The sequence below is a fragment of the Diadema antillarum genome, unplaced genomic scaffold, assembly GCF_040938485.1.
Source record: "Diadema antillarum isolate AM-2024a unplaced genomic scaffold, OU_Dant_1.0 scf00000066, whole genome shotgun sequence".
NCBI lineage: Eukaryota > Metazoa > Echinodermata > Echinoidea > Diadematoida > Diadematidae > Diadema > Diadema antillarum.
This window is the reverse complement of record NW_027270955.1, coordinates 2,057,438-2,083,572: the sequence shown is the minus strand read 5'-3', so window position 1 is coordinate 2,083,572 and position 26,135 is coordinate 2,057,438. Positions and strand designations below refer to the sequence as shown.

The 26,135-nt window shown below is 39.0% G+C and overlaps 1 protein-coding gene across 1 annotated transcript in view; it reads right to left on the bottom strand.

Annotated features, from left to right (window-relative positions):
* Positions 1-22,501, bottom strand: part of LOC139716507 (alpha-N-acetylneuraminide alpha-2,8-sialyltransferase-like) — a 32,494-nt gene extending 9,993 nt beyond the window's left edge. Inside the window, exons 1-5 of the mRNA XM_071628048.1 lie at positions 22,435-22,501; positions 22,015-22,390; positions 18,979-19,098; positions 10,894-11,071; positions 837-949 (exon numbers count right to left, since the gene is read on the bottom strand). Coding sequence (XP_071484149.1) covers positions 837-949; positions 10,894-11,071; positions 18,979-19,098; positions 22,015-22,390; positions 22,435-22,501 — 854 coding nt within the window. The remainder of the gene's footprint in view (positions 1-836; positions 950-10,893; positions 11,072-18,978; positions 19,099-22,014; positions 22,391-22,434) is intronic.
* Between the last annotated feature and the right edge of the window lie 3,634 nt (positions 22,502-26,135).

Below are 26,135 nucleotides of genomic sequence, written 5' to 3'. Positions count from 1 at the left end.
CACGGATGAGCAAAATTCGATTCACTTTAAAAAAGGTCTTGGTTGATGACGTTTGAAACCGATGTTATAAGTCCTGCTGTATGGGCATTTTAGGTTGACCTTACTTGAGTCCTTTTGGAACAAAGCACGACACATGAAGTGCGATTTCATATAATTCTTTTTGAATCCGAAAGTTAGAGCTGCATAAAAAAATAATCACAACAAATAACATGATTTTGATCGAGCTCATCATTTTCACATAATTTCTATGAAAGAAGAGATAATTTGGTCCAACTCGCAAATTGATGTGATTGGATGTGATTTGTTCCTCCTATTATCAGACAATATTGTCGGCCATTGCTTAATTCTCATCCATAAGCCTCAGAGCTTTCATGTTCTCTGAGACAGCAATTTTGTTCCCAAACAGAAGAGCAATATATGGGATGATAAAGTTTGACACGTTTTCAGGAAACGATGCTATTTTGGTGTCTGATGTCTAGAGGAAAAGAGGCGAATTAGAGTATCAAAGCTCATTTGTTTGTTTGTTTGATTTTGCTAAAGAAAAAGATTTAAACCGATTCTTCATATCATTGATAGTCACCTGTAAAATTATAACAGTCACAATAGCTATAGATTCGTATGATTTATTCACTAGTAAAATCACCTCTGACGTATTGTTATGAGGATGCACTTGAAGTAATTGAACACTACTATGAATCTGTATGACTATTTGACTGGTTGACATCTTGTCTTTTCTATGCACAAAAAGGTTAAATACAAAGGGAGAGTTGCTCTACCTAATGAAAAAACGAAATTGAGTAATTGGAAAATTAAAAGATCTTAATGTGCATCGGTACCGGAAAACCATATCGCTGGAATCGATTTCGCTTCCACATCCGCTGTTTAGAAGGCTTCCGCTGTTCCCCACCACTGCGCACTTCTTGTAGTGTTTCTCTTGGAACGGACTCACCTGTAATCGAGACAAAAAAATTCAAAGTGCGACAGACAAAAGTTGATTATGATTCCTTTCAATCGACGTTTGAAAAGCGTTTTGTCCTGTTACATTATCATTTCATTTTCTGTTTGTTTGTGTATAGACGAGGTTCATGACGCGTTGCCTGAGGGCAAAAAACAAACCTCATCTAGCCCATACCAGCCTGTTTTTCATTTGACGTGCTCATGGGAAGTATTGTTTATTTTCATGTAACAAAAGAGTGAGGCAAAATATAAAGCATGCATTACACAAATTATTCTAATTCTTCTATCAATTTGTAAAAGATACATTATGCACTGAGGATCACTAGTTATGTAATAAAATTTATGAGCAATTAGGTAGATCAACCAAGAACAGCAATCCATATTCTGCAATGTTGAAAAAAAGAAAAGAACGTATAATGGTGTAAAAAAGTGATCGATTGAAAAGAAGGGCTTGTAAAACATGGATCACTCAAAACACAATAATATTATGTTATCAAATATCATCCAACATCTATCCAAGAACAGCTAAAGAATATGGTGAACCCCCCCCCCCCACAATAATGAAATCATACATTCACGCAGAAGTACACAAGCACTTAAAACGCGTGCATTTTATACAAAAGACGCGACAATGTACATGAAAGAGAGCACGATGATATTACAAAACAGAAAGTTTTATGAAAAAATTATGAACCGGCAGACTGCAGCGCAGTGGGAATCAGACTTATTTTAATACCTCGATGGTTACAGCGTTTATCTTTCACTCGTTTCCTCTGTATATTCCTCATGTTTATGCATTTTTTCCAGTTTGCCTATGCATTATTACAAACTCCTTGTGTATCAATTTAAACATTGAGCAGATGATGATGAAAATGCCGATATTACACTAGTAATTACAATAAGATTTGGATGTTCTGAGGACATAAATTTTTACAGTTTATAAATAAGTTTAATGAAGCATTGTGATAAAAATACATTGAGTTGTTGCGTTTTTCTTCTATAACATGTCCCATGTTGCGGAGATGTTTGCTGAGAGATACAGCCCTTCCTCGTGACAAAACGACTTGGAAACTATTCTCAAAGATTAGGTGTAAGTGCATGAGGGGCTGGGGAGGAGGACCGAATCATCAATGGCCTTGTGTTATTTTGTTTTAAAAATGAATGTACTGAAAGCGAACATAAATTGAACAATTTTTACGTTTCTCTTGTATTTGCCAATGCTTTTACTTCAAAAATATCATTAACTTTAATTTTACAAGGATATTATACGAACGGAAAAGGATGTGATTGATGCACATATGAAAATTGTGTTTATTCTGAAGAAAATGTATGACTATTTTAAAGACGAAACAATATCTATCATAATTAACATCAATTTACAATTAAAAAGGATTTGAAAAGGGATGTCATTCCTACAGTTATTATAATTTTTTTTCAGAGGAATATGAATGATTATCATAATAATTATTATAATTAATTATTATTATAATAATCTCAAGAAAACACAATATTTATCATCATTAAAACTATAATTTCCTTTGGAAGGATTTGACTAAGGATGTCATCGCATCGGATGATTATGGATAGCATTCCATACATCAAATTTATATAGTTTGACGGATTTGTGAACCATGAGGATTCTCTCTTTCTAAAGAAAATGCTATTGAAGATATGAGTTTGATATGAGTTTGATATGTTTTTGTTGCAGTAAAAAATGTTAGGTGCTTGCGGTAACCATTTTTTTTTTTGTATCCTCAAACTTTTAGAATTGTACGCATAACAATTAAAAGAAAAATAAAAATTACGTTAGTGGACCTGACGTATTCTATTTAATGTCATTACCGGTAAGTAAAATTTGAATTACATTGGATTGAATGGATATACATTCCAATTTTAACGGCGTCACCAGAGTGAAGGGGATAAACTTATCAAATAAGACGATTTGATTGTGGGCATGACTTGAAATGAATGGAATCCATACATTGCTCTCAAATTCATACACCACATTTCGGTAATTAGTTTGCTTCTATTACGTTTCTTCAGTCGGTCTGTAATGATTGACTCGTTTTCAATCCTTGTGTGTGCGAGTGCCTGTCCGTTTTGTGTGTGTGTGTGTGTGTGTGTGTGTGTGTGTGCTGCTTTTGTGTTCGTATTAGATTTATCGTCAACATGTACCTGATATTGAATGAAACTCAAATAAAGAATATCATGAAACACACACAAATGTGTGTGTGTGTGTGTGTGTGTGTGTGTATCTGTCTGACGGAGTGCTTGCATGTGTGCGACTGAATGACTTCTTTATGCATCGATCAATATTTTTGTCTCGCCAAGCAAACCCAAGTCAGACGTTAAACAAATTAACTTTCGAGATTGTAATGGGTATTAAACCAATGTCCTTTATAGCAGGAAGTACAAAACGCATGATATTTGAGTACACCACTCAAACTGTTTCATCAACGTGCTCAATACGAAACGCTAAAAAACTCCCCAAACACCAAGCCATATGGTCTGTATGCAACGAGGATGAGGCTAATATTGGCATGCGTCTTGACTCAATCAAGAAGCGTAAATGGGAGTACTGTTTTATTTTGCTTTGACTACTTAAACTGCACTGGTCTATAGACGCAGCAGACTGTTCCAGCGGGTTAATTTTCATATTTCACTTTACATACAGAGCGGTGAGTTAATGATAATGATAATGAATAACATTTATATAGCGCTTAATACTGATGTTTCTAAGCGCATTGATCCGGAAAAAGAAAAGTATGACATTAAAATAAAATACAGCATTATGTAAATATACGTATTATGATATAACATGCAACAGCAAAACAGCATAATTAAAGTTGAGTAAACAGATAAGTTTTCAACGATGACTTGAACTTATCAACGTTATCAGCATTACGAATATGGAGAGGAAGTTTATTCCAGAGAGACGGGGAAATAACAGAAAAAGCCCTATCACCATAGCGGGTGCAGGTGCGGGGACCATGTGATAGTTGGAGAGTGGAGGAAGTGGAGGAAGTGGAGGAAGTTAGCTTAGTCGGTAGCGCTTCTGCCTCTCGATCCAAAAGATCCGGGTTCGATTCTCGAGTTCTACTGAGCAATGTTGTCTGTAATCACACTGTCCCCTCTAGTAGAGGTAAAACATTCTGTCCCTCGGATAGGAAATAAATAATGAGATCCCATGTCTGCATGTGTGAGAGAGTCAAAACTCATGCACGTTAAAGATCCCGCTTAATTTATTCATCTCATAGAGTAGGGTGTTTGACCCGTTGAAGTGGTCCCGCCTAACATCCAACTGGACCCCATGGAAGACCAGCTATTGCAGCTGAACATGGGCTATCCAACCACTTTCTTAGATGGAAACGAAACAAAACAAAACAAAACTTCGAGGTAATGAATATACATCTCTAACTATATACAGAAGGCAAAAAAAGAGAGAAGAAGTACAGTGGATTATAAGTATTAAATGTATCTGCATATGCACACGCCTTGCACTAAAGACTAATTCTAACAACATGCAAAATATGAAGGAACCCTTATGGCAGAGTTTGTGATTGTGGGTTCCATTGACAAATACCAACGTATATATATGAATATGTGAAAATATGTGAATAATTGAGAGGAGACACACCCTGAGTACCTATAGAATCCAAAATAGCAGGGTACAAAGGGCAAAAGAAGTAAAGAAAAAGAGAGAGGCAGATGTGGGTGAAGAAGAAAAGCTAGTGCAAGTATACAGGCATATCTACCGCCATGTTCGTAAAAACTTGAAGTCATGAGAATTGACGTTGAGACAATGGAAGCAAATCGCTGAGACCAGAGGCAAACCAAGCGTGCACTATAGAAGTAAATATGTCATGCATTATGAAAAAGGACAATAACTAACAGAACAATGCACATTAGTCAGGGAATTTACAATCATTAGTATCATTGAAGTGAGTTTTTGTTGAAAAAATAACAAGAGAAGAATATTTACTAGCTATTATCTTAGGACAGACCGAACCAAAATTAATGACAATGTTAGCAATATTATTTTCTAGGCTAAGAAATGTGCGAGTATGTGGAAGTTGAAATGCAACATTTCGTCTCGCAGGGTAAAAATGGTTTGCATATCATGTGTGTTTTTCTTAGAAAATATGGGTAAATCACTGGCCGATAGTTGATTAAAACAATAATGTGAATAACTTAATAATCATAATATACTCATATAATCAATAATCATAATAACTATAATCATATGGTATTCATTATAAAAGAAAAGTATAATTAGTGTTAGAATAAAAGCCAAAGGAGTTGATCCGGTTCTTCGCATCTTTTAGTTTTTCGATTTCTGATTTTGTTGTCTTAATGCGCTTGGTAACATCATACAGAGATTTATGAAATATTGCTTCGATGCATCGATAATATCAAGGTGAAAGTGATTTTTGAAATGCTTGTTCGTCTTCGCTTGATATCCCTTCTCTCCTTGATACTGCAATGTTTATTTTGTGTTGTAATTAAATAAACCCCAAGTCTTTCCTCCTAGCAATGATACGACTTCTGTTGTTCTGTCCCTGCTCTTTTAATGTCTTAAATGTTGTAGTATATGATTCAAAACATGCATAATCAGATAGAAGATTCACAAGTATCCTACTGTCGACACTTACTAAACTTTTATTTTCTTTCATTTATTGAATACCCCAACAAAGGAAACCAATCGCAAATGAATATTTGATTCCATATAAGTAGGCCCTACATAAACTCAATACCGATATCAAACTCATCAATGCAAAATTGCTGTCAAGGAAATTTCTAGGAATTGAAATGTAATAAATCTACTGTCTTTGGTGACATATACATATTTGTTTGGAGGCAGCTACACCATAATAGCCAGCACTTTGTGTATACATATATATATATATTTGTGTGTGTGTGTGTGTGTGTGTGTGTGTGTGTGTGTTTGATCCTCTTGACTCATTTGAGCTATAGAAGCCAATGTCGATCCCTGATTAACCTGTCTTTGCATTGTGTTATGCCAAACTTCCTGCGTACTGATTTAACCATTGGGCAGATAATCATCACAAACAAGAACAAAAACAGTATAATAACAAGAATAGTGGATACTGATCATGACAATGAAAATAATGCTGATGTAACACTTATTATTTTGAACAGATACTATCCTAGCAATCTATAATGTTAAAAATAATAATGACATTGTTAGGTGAAGAAATGATTTTATATGTACTTGATAACCCAGCGATCAGCAGCAAGCAAAACAAAGTGAGCTGAAAAAAAATCTGATCTGCTAGTCACTATTAAAGGAATCTGTTTCTTTCGTGCATCGCGTTTGCCATAACACCTTTTCGCCTCGGAGTAATGAATTTCACCAACGAGGAACTTGTCCTATTGCAGAGAACATGAATGTCACCAGAGTAAAAAGGGGAAGGAGAATAAACAGGAGTGTCATCTTCACGGTTCGCATCATTCGTACACCATTCTTCTCGAATGTAAAAGAATCCTTTGTCGAATATGTAAAGGGTTCCACGTTATCACGGAAGTAGACTAATAATTGTTCCTTCTAGATGAATACGCCGCCTTTGTCCTTGAGTTTGTTGAATTTTCTCACAACCTAGAAGCTAGAAGAAGAGTAGATAGAGCTAGAAGATCTGGGAAATATACCGCAATATTTTGCAGTTAGAGAAAGGTTGCAGAAAAATTGTGAGCGGCTGAGAAAATAAACTTAAAGGCTTGATGAAGCGACGAAAAAAAGAATGAAACTAGAAATGTCGCTAAGGCGACTGGTATGCCTCCGCCATAATGCATGATTCTCTTAATAGGTCTGTAGTACATGTGGACAATGTGTGATTACATTTTCACAAAATTGGCAAAATATTAAAATTACACAAATGTGATGAATGTTCTCCTTCCTTGACTTAGGTTTAATTGGACGAATAGGAGAGCATGTATTTGGGGATTTAAGGACTTTAACTTGACTTTGACCCATTCATAAGTTCATGTATTGAGTAATTTTCAAGGCATGGAGAAAAAGTGCAATTTCTGTATTGAAAAGTACATTGTCACCATTTTCATCTGGCCTTTGACCCTAAAATTCATAGGATAATCACTGTCAGGCAGAACATGCATAGATATGTAGTAAGTTTCAAGATAACTTGAGCCACTTCCGAGATATGGAGGGAAAAGTTAGTTCAGCACTTTACCTTGATCTTTGACCTTTTGACCTTTGAGGCAAAAGAAAAAGAAAAAGAAAGTTTCTAGAGAATCTCTATTAAGTTATACATGCATACACCAAGTGAAAAAATAATCCTGCTGGCATTGCATAAATATGAGGGAAATAGTAAAATTTTGAAGTGTTGCCCTTGATCTTTGACCCCTGACCTTTGACCCTGAACCCTAAATTCTCTAGATAATCACTGCCAGTCAGTACATGTATATATACTACGTTCCATGAAGATACCTTGAACAATTCCAAGGTACGGAGAAAAAAAGCGAAGTTTTAATATCTTTACTTGACCTTTTGACCTTTGACCTTTGACCTCATGACCCCAAACTTTCACCAGAGAATCTTAATTGGGTATATCATGTATACACTAAGTTTCAAGAAAATATCTTCAGGCATTGCATAGATATGGTGGAAATAGTGAAATGTATGTATTTGACCTTGACCTTTTGACCTTTGACCTTGAGCATGTGCACCCAAAAGTTGATAGGCACAATTTCACCCCCTATTAAATACACATACATGCCAAGCTTCATTACGATAACTCAAAAGGTCTTTTAGTTACGCTGTCCACAAAATTCCTTACGGACGGACGGACGGACGGACAACCCGAAAACATAATGCCTCCGGCACCATGCATTCGTGGCGGAGGCATAAAAATGAACGTGGCTACCTAAATACGTGTTGAAGGAAAACTCTCTTTGACTTTCATAGACTACTAAAATCAAAGAAACAACAATGGAAGTTTGGTTTCTAGAAAAAAAATAAGTACGTTTATGCTTAATACTTTGCAGCAAAGCAACAACAACATAATGTATGGAAATTCATCAAACGCGCTATGCTTCTGTCACTTCGAGGCTTTTTCCCTGTCTTGTACTTGTAAATAGTAAACTTATAACGTATAATTTCTGTGTCACTTTACATTGTCATTGATGGATGTTGTAAACACAACACTGTATGATTTGTGTGGAAACCTAATAAATGATATGAAAGAAATGAATAACAACATTGTATAATCTCTCAATTCGTCACTTTATATACTTTGAGCTTTTTAAAGTTCCCCTTTGGTTCAATAGCTATGGCTGTATACAGAATAGTTGATGGGAAGGATGCGAGTTCTTCTTTTTGATTTTACAAAGTGAAGTTAATGAAGATCCACGTGGTGTAGACATTGAGACCGTTGTTGCACTCCGGGTAAAAATATGACTCAAGTTCCACATCTTTTATATTATGTTTATATCATCTCATTTACTTAAACATTCATTTATTCAGTGTGTTTAATTACACTACCCCCTTTTTTATACAGACAACGTTATCGAAAGTGGATTTATTCTTAAAATTTCCTTTTAACAAAAACAAATGAGATACAAGATAAAAAACAACAACCTAAAATAGCTGGAGAAGCAACCAACGATCACTCTGTGTAGTGACATGATTCTTGATTGACTAAAGCGCTGTGGGAAATAAACAGCTTACAAAAACGTTTTCTCTTGTACAAGAAACCCACAAGGGTTCTAGAGTGAATAAAAGTGTACGTTTTCGTGTCTGCGTCTATTCTACGTCGCAACAAAGCTTACACAAATGTCACAATAGTGAGCATGCTGTATTGTGATAGTCAGCTTTAAATCTAAGAGACAACGAGGATAATGTGCCTTCCCTATCCTAGTCTTGAGGGCAGAGGTGGTGAGATCCCATAGGGAAGGGGGGGGGGGAAGAGGAAAGTCCCCCTTTCCCTCGATTTCGAGGGGGTCCCTCTAAATTTTCAAAGCTTAATATTGTTACTTACTATATTTTGTTGTCTTTCTGAAAGATTTTTTTTTTTTATAGGAACCAGTTCAAAGTGTGACTGTTGTTCGCTTTGTTTGTTTGTTTGTTTGTTTCTTCTTTGAGCGGAAATGTTTTCCTAATATTTCGCAAAAAGTATGCACCTGATTGCTTAATTCTGGTTCCAAAAATTAAAGAGCTCTTTCGGGTGAGAGGGGAAGGGGGATACCCCCCCTCCCCCTTTCACAACCTTCCCCATTGAGTACATTTCCATGGGATTGGTAGGCCAGAGGCAGTGGTGAAGTCGCACACCACGATTTAGCCACTTACCATGCTTACATTACCCCGAATGTTCATATTTCTTTCTATTTTTCATTAAATGTGGTTCAAATATTCCACCAAAAGTGTGCATAAGATCGCTTAATTTCAATTCTAAATGTGCAAAAGCTCCCACACCCGGTTCCCCTTTCGGTTCACCTCATTAATAGACTTATCTAGCACATAATGAAAAGGCGCACGTGCGGATCAAGAGTTGATATGAGGTACCGCGATTTAGACATTCACCTTCGCCCAGTAACATGAATTGTATTACTTTTTGATTATTGCACCAGATTGTCGGATTTTACTCCTAAAAGGTCTAAGTTCGATGTTGTTAGAGCAGTATTAGTCCATGGGCCAGGCCAGATATTGGTACCATCTGAGGTGGCAATACCTTTTTGGTGTCATTTTGTTTGTCGGGCATAGATATGCTTATCAAGCTATGATAGCATTTCCAAATGAGTAGCTTAGTCATAGTAAATGAATTTTAAACCAATTCGGTTTCGTTGTTATATCCCTGTACTTCTGAATCGAGACCAACCGCTATACAAAGAAGAGCACTGTCTTCTGTATGTTCACAGGTGTTCTGTTGTAAACGCTGTGCGCTTAGTCTTTATTCAAGGCAGCGAAGGGAATATCCAAGGGTTATGATGTCCACAGCTCTTAGTCTAATATTCAAGACGGCGAAGGGAATATCCAAAGCTTATGATACAGTGTATATCCCTTTATCTAAAAACAACAACAACAACAAAGCAATTTCTCGTGAATTTTAACGTATTTTTCAATTATTTATCATTTTCCGGTGAAAACGCTACGTTGAAAACGCTAATACCAAGCCAATGTCGCTTTATTTCCATCCAACAATGAAAGACTATGCAAAAACAATGTACCGGTACACTACAATACATTATAATTTATAATGTTGTAAATGAACAGAGTGATATTTGTTTCATTTAAAACTGATGTATTTGTTGAGAGGGTGGTATAAAAACAGTATAGATAATCCCTTTTATTAGGAACTTTAGATATGATAACGGTACATTGTTCTAGATAAAGACTAAGCGCACCGCATGACAGCTGTGGACATCATAACCCTTTGGATATTCCCTTTGCTGCCTTGAATAAAGACTAAGCGCACCACGTTTACAACAGAACACCTGTGGACATACAGAAGGTAGTGCTCGTATTTGTATAGCGGTTAGTTTCGATTCAGAAGTATAGGGATATAAAAACGAAACCAAATTGGTTAAAAATTCATTATTATGACTAAGCTACTCATTTGGAAATGCTATCATAGCTTGATAAGCGCATCTATGTCCGACAAACAAAATGACACCAAAAAGGTTTTGCCACCTCGGGTGGTACCAACAACCCATTTTTCGGCTCTTGGCCCATGGACTATATACCCCGTGTCACCATCTCCCCGGAATATCAATTACTATTAGCCCGGAGGGGTCGGGTGGTATTTTACACTAGGAAAGCGGAAACATTCCATGAAAATTGTTTGTCGTTTGTCACAACATTAGAGACTCTACATCCCATCATACAAGTGTCATGTGCTTGTCCTGTGAGCTATAAGGTATGCCTATAATCATCCCAATAGAAACATACTCGTGGACCGTTCTTACCTCTGGAATGTATCTGCGTAGCTCTTTGGTTACGTTGTAGTAGTACAGCCGCCGATTGTCTTTGCCAACGCCCACCCTGGTGCTAGCGTAGAACGGGTACTGAGAACCGAGGGGCGAGTTTTCGCGGGTCAGTATCAAGGTGTTTCTGGAGTCCAAGCCGTCTTCTGCCAACTCTCTCCTATCAGGTGATCGATATACAATGATACATAGAGAGCAAAGGCATACACTGATTTGAACGGATCTGCACTCGCAGTGTCAAGACTGAATTGGCGTGGCATACATAAACTTTAGAAAGTCCTTTAACGTCCAAAAAATCATGAAAAATACTCAGTTCCTTATCATATTTAGGTACAGCAAGACAATGAGAGTTAAATATAATATCATGTGGTGATATCATGATACATTGGAAAATGGGAAAAAATATTTCAGAACTCAGTATGTAAGATACTTGCGAGTATAAAGGGGCAAGCTTTATCAATACTGATTGTGAGTGATTGTAGCGGCACGAAGGTACATTCACCAACACTGTGTCTCCCAACAGGATAGATACAGCACCACCTCACAAAGTTTATTAAAATTCATAAAACTCCAAACAATACCTATTTTACCTAATTTACTTTAAATATGAAACACCCTCACCCCCACACTAGAGCACATTCTTACAAACGGAGAATACAAATAAACAGAGTTATAAATCAATAAATAGAAGAAAATTACTGGTTCTATTAATTGGCAACATACATTGCAGTTGCTTAATCGAATTTATTATCAAAATACATGTTATTTTTCTTCGTATATATAAATTCAATATTGATAACATACCAATGATTAAGGACAAGCATTGTCCTAAAAAAATCACCTTTCATCATGTGGACTTTGCGTCCAACACATCGAAAGGTTGTACCAAGAACCTTGTCTGGCTGAGGGCTCAAAAGAGCAACAATTTTAATCGCATGTACACAACTTGACATGTATTCCTGAAGAGTCCTCCTAGTTCAGTAGTGGGCAAATTGGTAGAACGGTGCGTTAAAGTCGATAGCACCCAAGCAATCGTATTTCCTACAAGCTACATACGATTCACTCTCGCTTTAGTCCACCCCAACTGACATTCTTATAAAAATGTTTAAGCCACATCCGTTTTTTGTGGTTAAACGCCTATCTCACAAAAGACTGCATCATGGGCGGATAGCCCTCAAGTAGCTTTCACAACACGTGGGACAATGAGAGGGTTGTTGGTTACGAGTAAATTCACAAACTGTTCTATACTGAGGTAACTCAGCATGCCAGTGCAGGCATTGTGAAATCTGGCACGGATGGGATGGGGCTTCATTGTCATCTGCTTCCAGTGCCCCAACATGGAAAGTTAAATAATCATCTACGATCATGTGGACATTGGAAATGGAAGATTCCTTGATCATGGAGACATCGGAAGAGTTCCAGGCTGATCTCGTCAGCAACATCCGGTCTGGAAAAGGAACAAACCTAAAGATATGTTTTTCCCTGCGACTTGAGATAACGGAAGTCGTTTCGAATTGACTGGCACTTTTTGGTGTTAACCTAGGGGTATGTCTTTCCATAAAAACCTCGATAGTTGGCGTTGTGCACTTAAAGGGTATTGGGTTCCACTCTACACCACTGCTTGATTATTGAGATTCCTAAACAGCACAAGAATTCCTCTACTCCCAGTTCCTCCTGGTGATCGTATATAAAAATGTGACAATACTCTGGCGTATGTTGAAGCCATGTTTGGCCTTTAAAATGATTATGAAGATGATGACGATGAGAGAGCAGACCTCCGCTACGCAGCGGCCGTGATTAAGATATTGCCATTTTGTAGGCAGTATCTTCAACCCAAGCATTGAGGTAAAGGGACATCAACACAATGCATTGGGTAAAAATCCGACGGTCCGTCCTTAAGTTATTAGGAGATTAAGCACATATTATGTATCTTTGACCATTGACCTCATGTCCCCACAAGTCAATATCTCTCTCTTACTCCATTATGAACACACACTGCACCCTGCAAGTTCTGTGCCCTGTTGCATAAAACCCTTACCGCTGGACTTACCGCTCCTTTCTAGCGGTAAGTCTTCAAATTAGCGGTAAATTTTATAATCCTTGATGCTGATTGGCTGTGACGCCTAATTTTGACGGGAGTTACCATTGAAATTCAACGGTAAGTTTTATGCAACGGGCCACTGGTGAGAATCCTATCATCCGTTCTTGGGTTACTGGGAGATTAAGATTATTCTATGTCTTTTATGACCCTATCACCTTTGACCTTTGACTTCATGATCGTCAAGCTATCATTTATTCAAATTCTTACTTCATTATAAAAACACGTTTCAAGTCGTATGAAAATCCGATCACCCGTCCCTATAAGTTATTGGGAGATTATTAAAGCTTATTTCATGTCTTTTGTGTCTCTATACATGACCAATGATCTTCGACCTCATGACCTCAATATTTGATTGTTTCTTTCTTACCTCACAAACACACCCTTAAACTTTGGTGAAATTCGTTTATCCGTTATAATTTTTTTTTGTGGAAAACAAACAGACAGAAAGACAGACAGACAAACAGACAGACAAAAAAACCCAAACATACGGAACCGAAACCATAACCACCTCCGGTATATAGGTTTCAAAACGAGACACAGCTTTCGCGAGGAGTCGTGTGTGCGGCCGCGTTTCTTGTCCTTTGGAAGAAAGACCGGCGATGTGGAACAGAGATCTTGTTGAATGGTGTCTTAAAACTTGGTATCAATACATCTGGCAGAGTGCCATGATTATGAATGAACATGAATCAGAATGAAGCAGGTGCGCAATGTATAGGCCGACAAACATGTACCCCAGTCACCATTCCCAATTGAATTTGAATTGAACATAACGGCACTATAATATGTAGGCCTACTGTATCATTTCGGCCTGAAATAAGCTTATTCTCTCACATGATACGCAAAATGTTAATGAAGTTCAGGTTTATTCCCAGCAAATATGAATATTATATGTTTGTATAAGTAACATGCGGTCAATTTGAAATGCTAGGGCACATCTCTAGAAGTACAAAAACTTGTGTGCCTTTAACATAAATGAATATTACATTCAGTAATATGTAGTAAAAGATCCCGCTTCATTCATTCATAGCAAAGAACAGGGTGTCTCACCCGGTGAAGTGGTCCAACCCCACAACCAACTGGACCCTTGGAAGACCAGCTTAGTAGCTGAATATGGGCTATCCAGCCATCTTCACAGATGGAAAATGAACAACAACCACAACAACAACAACAACAAGTATCATAGTAAATAGAAATAAAAAAACGAGGTAAGGACAAAGACAGAAACAGACGCATATAGACAATAACAGAAACAAAGACAAGGAAATACGGACACTGACATTGACAGGGACATCAAGTTCGACTTATTATATAGCAACAATCACAGGGACATGGGACCGAACAAATCTGTAAGACAGAGGGATTGTCGAGGGTATATAAAGAATGGAAATAAAAGGAAATGTGCCATTTCACGGAAATCAGAATAGTGTCAGTATAAATACAATATAGGTGATTATGTGAAAAAGGATTTCACATCACGTTAACAAAGGCAAAAACAAAAACTGATAAAAAAAGAATCCACTGAGAATCATTCATGATTGATTCCACATTTTTTGTTCTTGTTTGCAAAAGGGAAGGTAAAATATCAGCATGTTACCTTAATCATCTCAGCTGAAAAGAATAAAAGATATAAACACATATGAAAAGGAACAAAACAAATAAAACTACATGAGAATATCCATGTTTTCGGAATATTATGGTTCATTATGTTACATAATAAATCAAAAGGCCTATGTTGCATATATACTATATCTGTATCATATGACAAAAAAAAAAGCCAACAAAAAGTCGCACCCCTTGATTTTACATGAGGACTAAAAAAAGGTGACACGGGTCAACCAAGTCAAATGTCTGAAAGAGCTATTCTTCTTCAACATGAGATTGTACATTATGTCGCTCTGAAAACGAGTGAAAATGCCCCTAATCGACTGAGGAAAAAAGGAAAGGTCATTTGTACTAATGTGTCCGTAATCTGCCTTCGAACTGGCTTATTATGCCAACTCTGGCAAAGTTGGTTACTGTATATGCACATACCTTTTATACGTGCATGAAGAAAAAAATGTGTTGAGTTGAACGAAAGAAAGCAAAGAAACATAAAAACACACACAAGCGAACAAAAACATGTATGTAGACTCTTCTGTGGGTGTTTTCTAGTTTGGCAGTTTGCAACAAAGGTGACACTGTGCGTGCGGTACGCACACGTCACCACGTCTAACCAAGGAGGTTTTCGAGATGGACTTCTCACTGGCTGCAATTACTCAAACAGTCTTCAGTTTTCTATCGATGTAAAAAAGAATTCCACATGTGCGTTTGTACCTTTGATGATCGACGTTCGATGCCACCGTATTGCTGAACAGTCTAAAAATTAATCATGTTCATTTTGAACTTTAACATAATTATTGTTGGTGATATTTTGCTTGTTTATCTACTAAAAGAAATGAAATCTCAGTTGATAAAGCATATAAAACAAATTTCAGTCCGGTCTAGAAATATGTGCAAAAGTGTAAATCAGAGATGTATTATGTGAATGTGTTTAAAACTGTACCCTCATGGAATGCCGGTCTTAATAGATAGGTTTCAATACCATACTGGAAAGAACACACTGTCCCACCGATGAAGTTTGAGAAATGGAGTTCCAACAGGCTCTAAACATTCAAACTGCTGTCAGTTTTCTTTTGACGTACAAAAGAATTCCACAGGTGCATTTGTGACTTTGATGATCGGGGTTCGATGCCGCCGTCTTTCCGAGGACAGAGATGATTCATTTGGAACGCTAACATAATGTAGACTATATACATATTTTTTTTTTTTTTGTATCAAAGGAAATTAAATTTCAGCTCATGATAAGGCATATGAAAAACCTGTCCAGGATTCTGTCAAAAAGTGTAAATCTGAGCCGTACGTTGTGAAAATTTGTGAACTGTACCCTTACTGGAAAGTCAATTTTATCATCTTTCCGATCACTTCCGACAAGTGAAACTGATATGGTATAATCTTCAAGGGTAGTTCTTTATTCATTTATATGTAAGATTAGTGTAAAAATATGTAAAGTCGGGTAATTTTGATTCTTATTTCATCATTTTTTGCGGAATTTTTATTTGCGCATCTTGTCACCTGCCTGTGTCTATATACCTTTATGTACCGCTCATGTTTCATAAAAAGGGACAGCAAAAAGTAATTACGATCATAAAGACATAATCTTCCATTTGAGAGTGACGAGTCATGATACAATACCACATGAATCAATTGTCTTCCTATCTGTGAGGTAGCTTCAGTTGGTCCCACAGAGTGCTCACAGTGTGATCACATAGTCGACTGAGTGAAAGCGCTCGAATTTAACAGTGTGAAGATGATGTCACACAGTGGTGCGGTTTTCACAGTGTTCACATAGTAATGCTTGGTGTCACATAGTGAATTGATGACTCAGATTGTGTTCACACTGTTAAAATGCTCGAATTTAACAGTGTGAAGGGATTTCACACTGTGTTCACACTGTGTTTCTCACACTGTGGGACACTGTGTTCTTTCCAGCAGGTAGATAAGAAAAAAAAAGGAAATAAAACATAAACTCTCAAATTAGAAAGTGGCTGGTAATTATGCAATGAGACACGAGTCAATGCGCGACAGACCCAGAGACTCCAACCCAAAACACCTTCTGATCTGGAGATTCTCCCGCCTGAAACCCCTAGCGAACGGGAGACCCCAACTTGATGTGTGCGAAGCGCGAAGTTCCTATAGGTTCTAGATGCTCTCTTGTGCTATCTAAGGCTTATTTTTTCAACATACGATAGAAATAAGTAAGAAATCCCTTCCAACGGGAGATAAAGAGCCAGGGGGGGGGGGGGGGGGGGGGAGAAATTAAATCTCAAACGGGAGAACGGGAGATTTTGCAAAAATGGGTTTTCGGCGGGAGATCTCCCGTCGAAAATGGGAGAGTTGGAGTCTCTGCAGACCTAGTTTGGAACATACGACTGGCGGCATCGAACATGGATTCAAAGGAAATAGGACAGCCGTGACTCCATTCTCTTGAACCTCCTTGGTTTACGAAAGACTAACATAGCCGGTAGGGCACTTTGAAAGTTCCGTTGTTACCAGTTTTATGTGTACTTTCAGCAAAAAAAAAAAAAAAAAAAGAAAAAAAAAAGGAGAAAAAAAGAAGAAGAAGAAGAAGAAGAAGAAGAAGACGAAAGTAAACACTTATTCCAGTTCATTTTTTTAAATAGAAAAGTTTGATAAAAATCATTGTGTCATACACAATACTAAAGGCCGTGTCACACCATTCCGGGCAAGCTACGCGGGCTTGTGGCGAGGAGGTAGTTTCCAGCACGTAGAAGAACAAGAATGTTTGCAATTTTCATTCATGCCTTGTCATACCGTACGGGGGAACTTCTGCGGCTTGACTTGCGGGGAAACAAATTTACTCCCCGGAGCTCTCCGCAGTTGGTCCGCACCTGACATTATCTAGCGCGTAGTTGCCCGGAGTTGCTCACGCAAGTCCGATTTAACCGCAGCCAAGTTTTGAGCATGACCAAAACTTTTTCCGGGTGAGTCGCGGGAATGCCCGTAGAGGTCCACGCAGAACGCCAGTAGGAGACCCTTAGCGGCAGTACTTCCCAGGCAATTCCCACGCAGGTACTTCGCAGTCCCGTATGCAGCCAAGATAATGAAATTCTGTGAGATTTCAGCCATTCCATTAGAGGAATTCCTTCACTGAGTTGTCAGCCCCCACGCGACTGCTACAAAGGTCACACAGTATACTCGCAAGTATAACGCGTCCAGCAAGTAAGACACATGCGCTGACTCGCACAAATCCTTTTCCGCCCTCAGGAATGTCCGGTATGCTAGAAAATCTCTACACGTAACAAGCCCGAGTAGCTTGCCCGGAAAGGTGTGACAGGGCTTAAACACGGTTGCGGGTAAAAAAAAAAATATATATGCGTGCGTACCTCCGGGCGACTACTTTTGAGATACATGCTAGGTACTGTCATGTGCGGATCATCTACGGGGACCTCCGGGTAGTCAAAATTGTTCTAAACAAGTCGCACGCAAGGCTGGTGTGACACGGCCTTAAAGGTTATTTGATTAGGTATCAGTCTGGAAGGTTATACAAAAGGAATCTTTGCGCGTAAGTGAACACGTTTGCTTCTGTCCTCAGACCTCCAAGGCAGAAAATCAAAAAGTTAACAAATTGACATACTGAAATGATTACAAAAGACCAATTTAACGCAATGACAGACATGAGTGAAATAGCAGAAATAAGTTTCCGTTTCCTTATTTCTCTTTATATTCTCAAACAAAAACAAAGTGTGGGAAACTAAAGGGGAACAAATGATTTTTTTTTGTCAACTCAAACTCTAAATGGAATAGGGAGTAATTAGCTGCAAGTGTGATAAAATGCAAAGAATTTTTTCACTTCCTTTTTAATTAAGGAAGTTAAGAATGCATGAGACAAAGTCAGGAAGCAAATATTATTTCAAATTTTCTTAATTTCGAAAAATATTTAATCTTTGTTACCATTGCGTCTTATGTCTTTTGGCTATGGAATCGACAGAAGATTTATCATTTTCCTCCATTACCTTTTTTCCCCCTTTTTTTTTGTCTTTGGAGGGTTACAGAGACAGTGTTGAGTTCATAGGTTGATTTTGCAAGTTGATTTGCATTTCTCGTTGTTTTGAATTTGTCTTTTGTTCTCATTGTTACAATGGAAGAGCACATATACGCTTGAATAACAACTTGTTCATTTTTGCAATTTTTACTTTTGTGCCTTGGAAAAGAAAAACAAAAGTGTTCACTCATCCGTAAAGCTTCCCATTTTATAGACCTACTAGGTTGATAGCCAATTAGATTACCTTTAACATGGTACATAAAACATTACTATCAACCAAACAATCTATGAGAAAGATGAAATTGAAAGTGTTCACTTTTTTCTTTTTCTTTTTTTTGCTGAGTGTAGATTGCAATCAACCAACCTGATGAGTTCTAGACTTGTCCTGTTGACGCGCCAGTCATGCTGCAGCAGTTTGCTGTACAGAAAGAGCCTCTCCGAGTCCGGGTCATCGAACTTCCAAAGCTCCTCCGTCAAGTACGGTCTGTATCATAACATGTGGGATTACATGGACACACACAGAGTCACGGACATACATACACACACACACACACACACACACACGCACACACACAAATAAATAGAAAAAAATGCTATCACCTTTTTACGTCTCTTTTCCATATCTATAATCTGACTCTAACTTTAAAATAGAGTGACATTACGCGACATCAATAATCTTATTCTAATATTTGACCTTCATTTATCATGATACGTATCGTCATGACTTGTAGAATCAAATCCGATATAAGGACGTTCATTCAAACATGGCAAAAAGAGGTAGATTTCAGGTAACGATATCACAGCATAATGGAGATTTTCGTAGAGTATCTTGTGTAACGCAAACAAGCGCCATAAATAAGCCTTGCCATCGAAGAGGTTTTCCTCAGCAAAGAATTTGGAAGCAGTGCGTTTTGGTAGCAAAGAGGAATTGTCGAAGCTACGGCGGATTTATAAGCACTGGCATTGACACGAATGATCCATCACCTGAAGTTACAAAATGGCATATTCTTTACACCCTGTTGATGTAGAACGCGTTCCTGATCAAGGTGCCCATGCAAGCAGGACTACCCTCAGACGTTTTGTATGTTATAAAATATATGAGGCTCGACAAAACTCGCTATTGCATTCCGGAACTTTGAAATTTGTTTCTCTAAAAGTTTCATCCACACTGTGAATCAAACCGGTACACAGTGTTACAACCACATAGTCCATTACACTGTGGTAGTCACCATTTATAATCCAACAAAATGGCATTCACCACACAATCCACCATACTGTGTTAGTCACCATAAAGTCATCGGGTGTATCAATATATATATATATATATATATATATATATATATACCGTATAGGTCATTTATTTGTATTGTATGAAGGCACGGTTACCGAATAGATAACACTGTTATTAAGATATGAAATTACCTTGCCATAACAAAATTCATGACATTGGGTATAACATAACATTTTTAGACAGTAGTTCAAAGAAATCCCATCATAAAAACTTCGAATCTGTACTACAGGAATGCCACAGGAATTCCACAGAAATTCCACATGAAGTATCACATGCTGTACACCAAGGCATTGGACAGTTTAAGTACTGCTTAAATCAATTGTCATAATTTACTGCATAACTCACCTATTAATCAGATTCTGGAATATGCGTTTTGTTGTTGTTGTTGTTGTTGTTTTTAAATTCCAGTTGGTACTCCTGTGTGGTATTGCTGTGTGGTATTGTCCTGTGATAGTCACGTGGCATAGCATGTCAAAACACACACACACACACACACACACACACAAGAATATCCTGTGGTATTTTTCTGTAGTGGTCCCTACTTTTCATTGTATCTTGTGGGGTTTTGCCTGGTATTGCTATGTGGTACTGCTGGGCGATATACTGGTTTTGATGTGAAAATACGGTACTCCTGTGTGGTACTGCTGTGCGGTATTGTCCCTGTGATATATGTCCCAAAATACCACATGAGTATCCTGTGTCCCATGTAAATTGTGAATGAATGTTTTTCCCCAGCCATACAGTTATCATAATTATTTCTTCTTTTTTTATGACGTACCGGCCCTCCCCATTCACTTTTAAGTCGGTCTACTGTGACAAATCAGCAACACTATACATTTCAACATGCTGCAACATGTGAAAAGTTCTGGGTTATTTTGTGGTAAGCTGTGGTGACGAGTCACTTTTTTGTGAGAAACCACGTGATCTAGAATTTCACACTATTACAATTCGGCGGACACAATATTCCCACATACTGCAATATGTGACACAAATGTGTTTTTTTTTTGTGTGTGGCAAGCTGTGGTAGCAGTGAAAACTATGCAACTTTCGATGAGGAACAACATAGACTAGAATTCCACACTGTGGCAACTCTGTGGAAACAGAAATTTCACACATTAAAGTTTGTGACATACTGTGATCATTATGGTAGGCTGTGGTAACTGTAATTTCTATGAGATTAGCATGTGGTGAACGTGCACTTTACGTGAACGCAATCTTCCCCACAGACTGAAATGTGTAGCACACTGTGACTATCATGTGGTAGCTGTGATATATGTATACTACTATGTGAAAAGTAGGAGATGAACCACTCATGACGACTCTATGAACACATCATGCCCACATACTACAGCATGTGACACACTGTGACCATTATGTGGTAACCTGTGGTAACTGTGTATGACTATGTGAGTTGTATGTGGTGAACCACATAGTTTGTAATTTGACATTGTGGAAAACACTGTGAACACAGTATTTTCACACATTTTACACATAGTTAACTATGTGAACACAGTGTGGTAAAACTGTGTTTGTTCCATAAGGGGGGGGGGGGGTTTCACCTTTTGAAAATGCAGGTTCAAATTTTCTACTGTATAAACTTGTCAGGATGAAGCTGACACCATGACACCCACACTCCAACATTGCTACAAGTTCGCTATGTTTTTATGGTAATAGTTTGCAAGAATGCGTAGAAGGTAAACGTGTGATACTCATGTGAGCACTAGACCCCAGGGTCTCTGATAATAAATATAGGTGCAGTGAAGTGCGAATGTGATCTCCCCATTTTTTCCGTTTGCTAAACAAAGTTTCAGGCACACTTGCACTTAAAATGCATTACCTTCACTTGTTAAATCCTAATATCCAGATATTTCTGTATGGCAACAAATAAAACCAGTTCAAATATGAACTTTTTTTCACTGTTTTCCAAAACTCTACCCTCTTGATTTTTAAACGTGGGGCAACGGACGCACCATTACATTGGCGTTTCACTACACAAACAACATAAGAAAGGAGTGGAACAGGTAAGCAGATTGTTTAAACTCCCCATGAAACCTTTCCTGTAGTGTTTCTTTGCGAAAATTTGAGGGTTATACTGCGGTCAGAACTCACTCGTTGCTTGTGACGTTGGCTATTTGTACCGTCATGGCTCGATAGCTCCCCTTGAGTATGTCGCTGTACCATATTTCATCGTAGGCAGCGCGCTGATTTTCGACGGGATTTCCTTTTTCGTCGACGATCAAGGTTTTCACACCGATCTGCTCTTGTTTGATCACCTTCCCGTTCCGGATGGTTTTCCGAATCAGCCGTACCTGTTTTTTCTTCAGCACCGTCGACGAGTGTGCCTTTCGGGCAGGATCCACCTTCCGAGGCTTGGCTTTCGCAGCCACTTTCGGCGGCTCAACTGCTGCAACTTTTCGTTGTGGGACTAAAAGGTTAGTGTCATCGCCGCGCTCCAAACTTACTTTCGCTCGAGGTTCTTCGTCGGCTATGACATTAGGATCTTCCCTCCCGTCTGCAACGGATTCCCGCCTCGCAACCGTATCCTTCCCTTCGACGTCTTGCTGCCCGCGTGCCTTGGATTCCTGTTCTCCGTCATGGGAACGTAGCACTGGCTCGAGAGGTGATCCTGCTGCGTCACCAGCTCCGCCTAGCACGTGCGTGTGAGAGTATGGGTCGTCCTGCTTCAATCCTCTAGACAATTCTTGGGCTTCTTCGTGCTGCTTGCCCTGAGACGTTCCTCCGACTTCTCTATCACGTCTCAAGAACCTGCGAGGTAGACAATGCAAAATGTCCCGTTACAAGTTACAACGACATTGGTAATGAGGCTAACCAAAACAAGAGACATAATCATTGACACCACAACTGATTGTCATAGGTATAACTTCCTTTTTCAGTAATTTCTGGCGGCATTAATGTTCCCGTTTAGCAATAATTTGACTCTGAGAAAGAATAGTCATCACTGAAGTTGGCTCTTTATACACATTTAAAATGATTTACACACTTTCCATGGGATTTGGAAGGGATGACAGTATTTGCAACAATTACAGATACACCCCCTACTGATTCAAAAGTTGGAAAAGGCAATGCAGCCCTTAAAAACAACAAGGCCTGCGGCTTAGGCAGAATGTCTGCAAAAACGCTAAACACTCCTGGAGAACCAATGAGAAAAACAACTCCTGAAGTTCATGAATATAGTGTGGTCAGAAAGAAATACTGTTGATGAGGACTGGAGAAAAGGTTTTATCACCCCAGTGTACAAGGCGGGAGACAACCGGGATCTTGTCATCTACACAGCCATCACCCTTCTCTCTTTTCCTGGGAATGTTTTCTGCAGAACATTTGAAAATAAGGTAATGGAAACCATGGACTACTATCTGACCAAGCCGTGTGGATTCTGTGGCCTAAGAGGCCCCAGAGATGCTGAGTTTTTTCGTTCGCCAGATCGTCCAGAAGGCTAACAAAAGGCGCATTTTTATACTTGGCTGCATTTGGCTCCATGTGACTATGAGCCCTCTGGAAGGCCTTTCGGGTAAGGCCCCGTCACACTACAGCGAATGCCCAACGAATGCCCAACGTATGTCCAATAAATTTGAAAATTTGAAGATATGTTAACATCCATTGGTAATACTAGAATAGTTCGTAACATGCTTGGCGTTCTTTGTATTCATTAGCTATTCGTCGGGATTCGCAGAGATACGCTGGAACCGATTTTATTTTTTAAACACGTCCAAAATCTCCAGCGTATCTCTGCGAATCCCTATGAATAGCTAATGAATTCAAAGAACGTCACACATGCAAACTGTCTTCACATTTTCGAATTCATTGGGCTTTCGCTTGGCATTCGTTGGGCATTCGCTGTAGTGTGACGGGGCCTTTACACTGGAATGGATCAAGCATTAGTTGACCTGATTGGGGCTATGTATAAACAAAGATAGTGTGCTGTGGTGATAAATGGAAAAAAATCTCCAACCGGTTCCGAGTAGTAACTGGAGTTATAGAAGGATGCCTGCTGTCAATGGGTTAGTTGCTCATCATCAAAACGCGCTGCACAGATGACACCACCCTCATTGATATTAATTTTCTTTGACAAGCTACAGATCTCTACCAATGAACTGGAGAAGACATGGAGCAAATGGAGAATGACAATTAACCCAATAATATACAAAACGATGACTGAGCACAGTTGAAACATCACAATTAATAGTTCTCAAAGTACTAGACTTCTTCTACCGAGGAGGCAATGCACCATCTGTTAAGGCTGACATTAAAAGGTACACAAAACTTGCAGCTTGGGCATTTGACAGGCTTAAGAATACTGTATGGACCAATCGTGGCATCTTAAGGTCACTCAAAGTGAGAATATCCAGAGCCCTCATCTTTCCCTTAATTTGCTATCTATGAGGCAGAGTGATGCACCTTACGACAAGCCGACGCACGTCAACGCGATGTATTTTGAACTCTAGACACAGTAGTGTTACAAAAATGAAGCGTGAGCTGGGCTGGGAGCTGCTGAAACATCGACGCAGAGTAGGCCGCATTACCACATTCCGCGAAGCGCTTGCGGGTCGCCTATCCATCCCAGTTCGAAAAGCCCTGCGTCCGGTCATCATCCACTACAAGCTTCATCCCAATCGCCACGAACAAAAACTGTTATAAATACTCGTTTATTCCAAGAACAATCACAGACTGGAACTCACTCCCAACAACAGTTTCTAACATCACAAGCAAGGACTCTTTTAAAGCAGCAACCCTACAATACATCCAGGAGCAAAGCAACTAAACCCCACACTTCTCTCTCCGCGCAACTTTAACACCAGCGCACCCCCTGTCCGGTTGGCCCCTACTAAGGGGTGTTGGACAGTACATACGAAGAGGAGATGCCTCCGAACCATTGTAGGAATACACTTGATTGACCGTGTGAATGAAGACGAGAAAAGGCAGAGGCTCAACATTCCGAACACGATATACGATTAAGTTTCCAAACAACGCGTGAATGGTTTGGTCACGTTGTCCGGATGCCGAACCATTGTCTCCCACTCCAAGCATATAGAAACTTGGTCATATCACGAGACCGACACCCACGAGTCATACAGCCCAAGAGTTCAACATTTGGAAAAAAAAGGTCAGCGAGTCATTCAGCCTAGGAATCATACAGCCCATGCGTTCGACGCTATACGAAAGTTCGATACTAGTTAAAAACAGCCCATTAGTTCGACATTACAACACGGGGCTTAATCTGTTGGTCTCGGAGCTTTGTTTGCTTAGTGTAAAACTCATGGGCCGTGTGACTCATGGGCTGTGTGACTCATGGGCCGTATAACTCGTGGGCTGTTTGACTCATGGGTTGTATGACTCTTGGGCTGTATGTTTCGTAGGTGTCGGTCTCGTGACGTGCACCCATAAAAAGGACCTCACAAAACCAAGGCCAACATCCCCACCCTATTACACGTTTTAAGGAATAAATCCAAGTAGACCTTAGATTACCATTAGAGGAGGTTGAATGCCAGGCCCAAGGGAATATATGAATGGAGGAGGGTAACTGCATGGTAGGGGGGAGCGAAGGGACACCCCGTCCTCTGCACTGAAGTCAAGTCAAGTCAATTGCTTTCATGTTTAGGTGTGAATTTTCTTCAATATGTCTCTCTCTACAAATGAAATTTGTAAGATCGCAGCTGCTGATCTATGATTTAACAAAGCGACACGACCACCAGGCTATCCCTGCTTGTCGGCAGTGCTACGATGCACTTGGAACGCCATACACAAGCTCCGAAATTCCGACATTAGGAGTTTTCACATCAGCCCGATGTTTCGAAATAGCGCGCTATTTTGTTGACTATTTTCTGCGTAAAATATCTCGAGCTTGGATTTTTATCGGGCTGATGTGAAAACGGCTATTGTTATGTTAAGTAGTCCAAGGCGAAGAAGGCAAATTAATAGGCGTTTTCAAATCAGCCCGATAAGAATCCAAGCTCGAGAAATTTTTCGCGATTGCGAATTAGCGCGCTATTTCATTTCTTATTCACATCAGCCCGAAGAGAATTAGCCCGAATTTTTTCGAGCTAATTCTACAGCTGAGTATGTGCAAACAGCATCAGTAATGTGTGCGCCCTCTCAAAAATTCCTCATGATTTGTGTGCAGTTTGCCTCGATTGATCGGGTCACACACTCTAGGCATGGTGGGATGCATCGCGCTAATTTCTCGAGTCGTTTTCACATTAGGCGTAATTTGC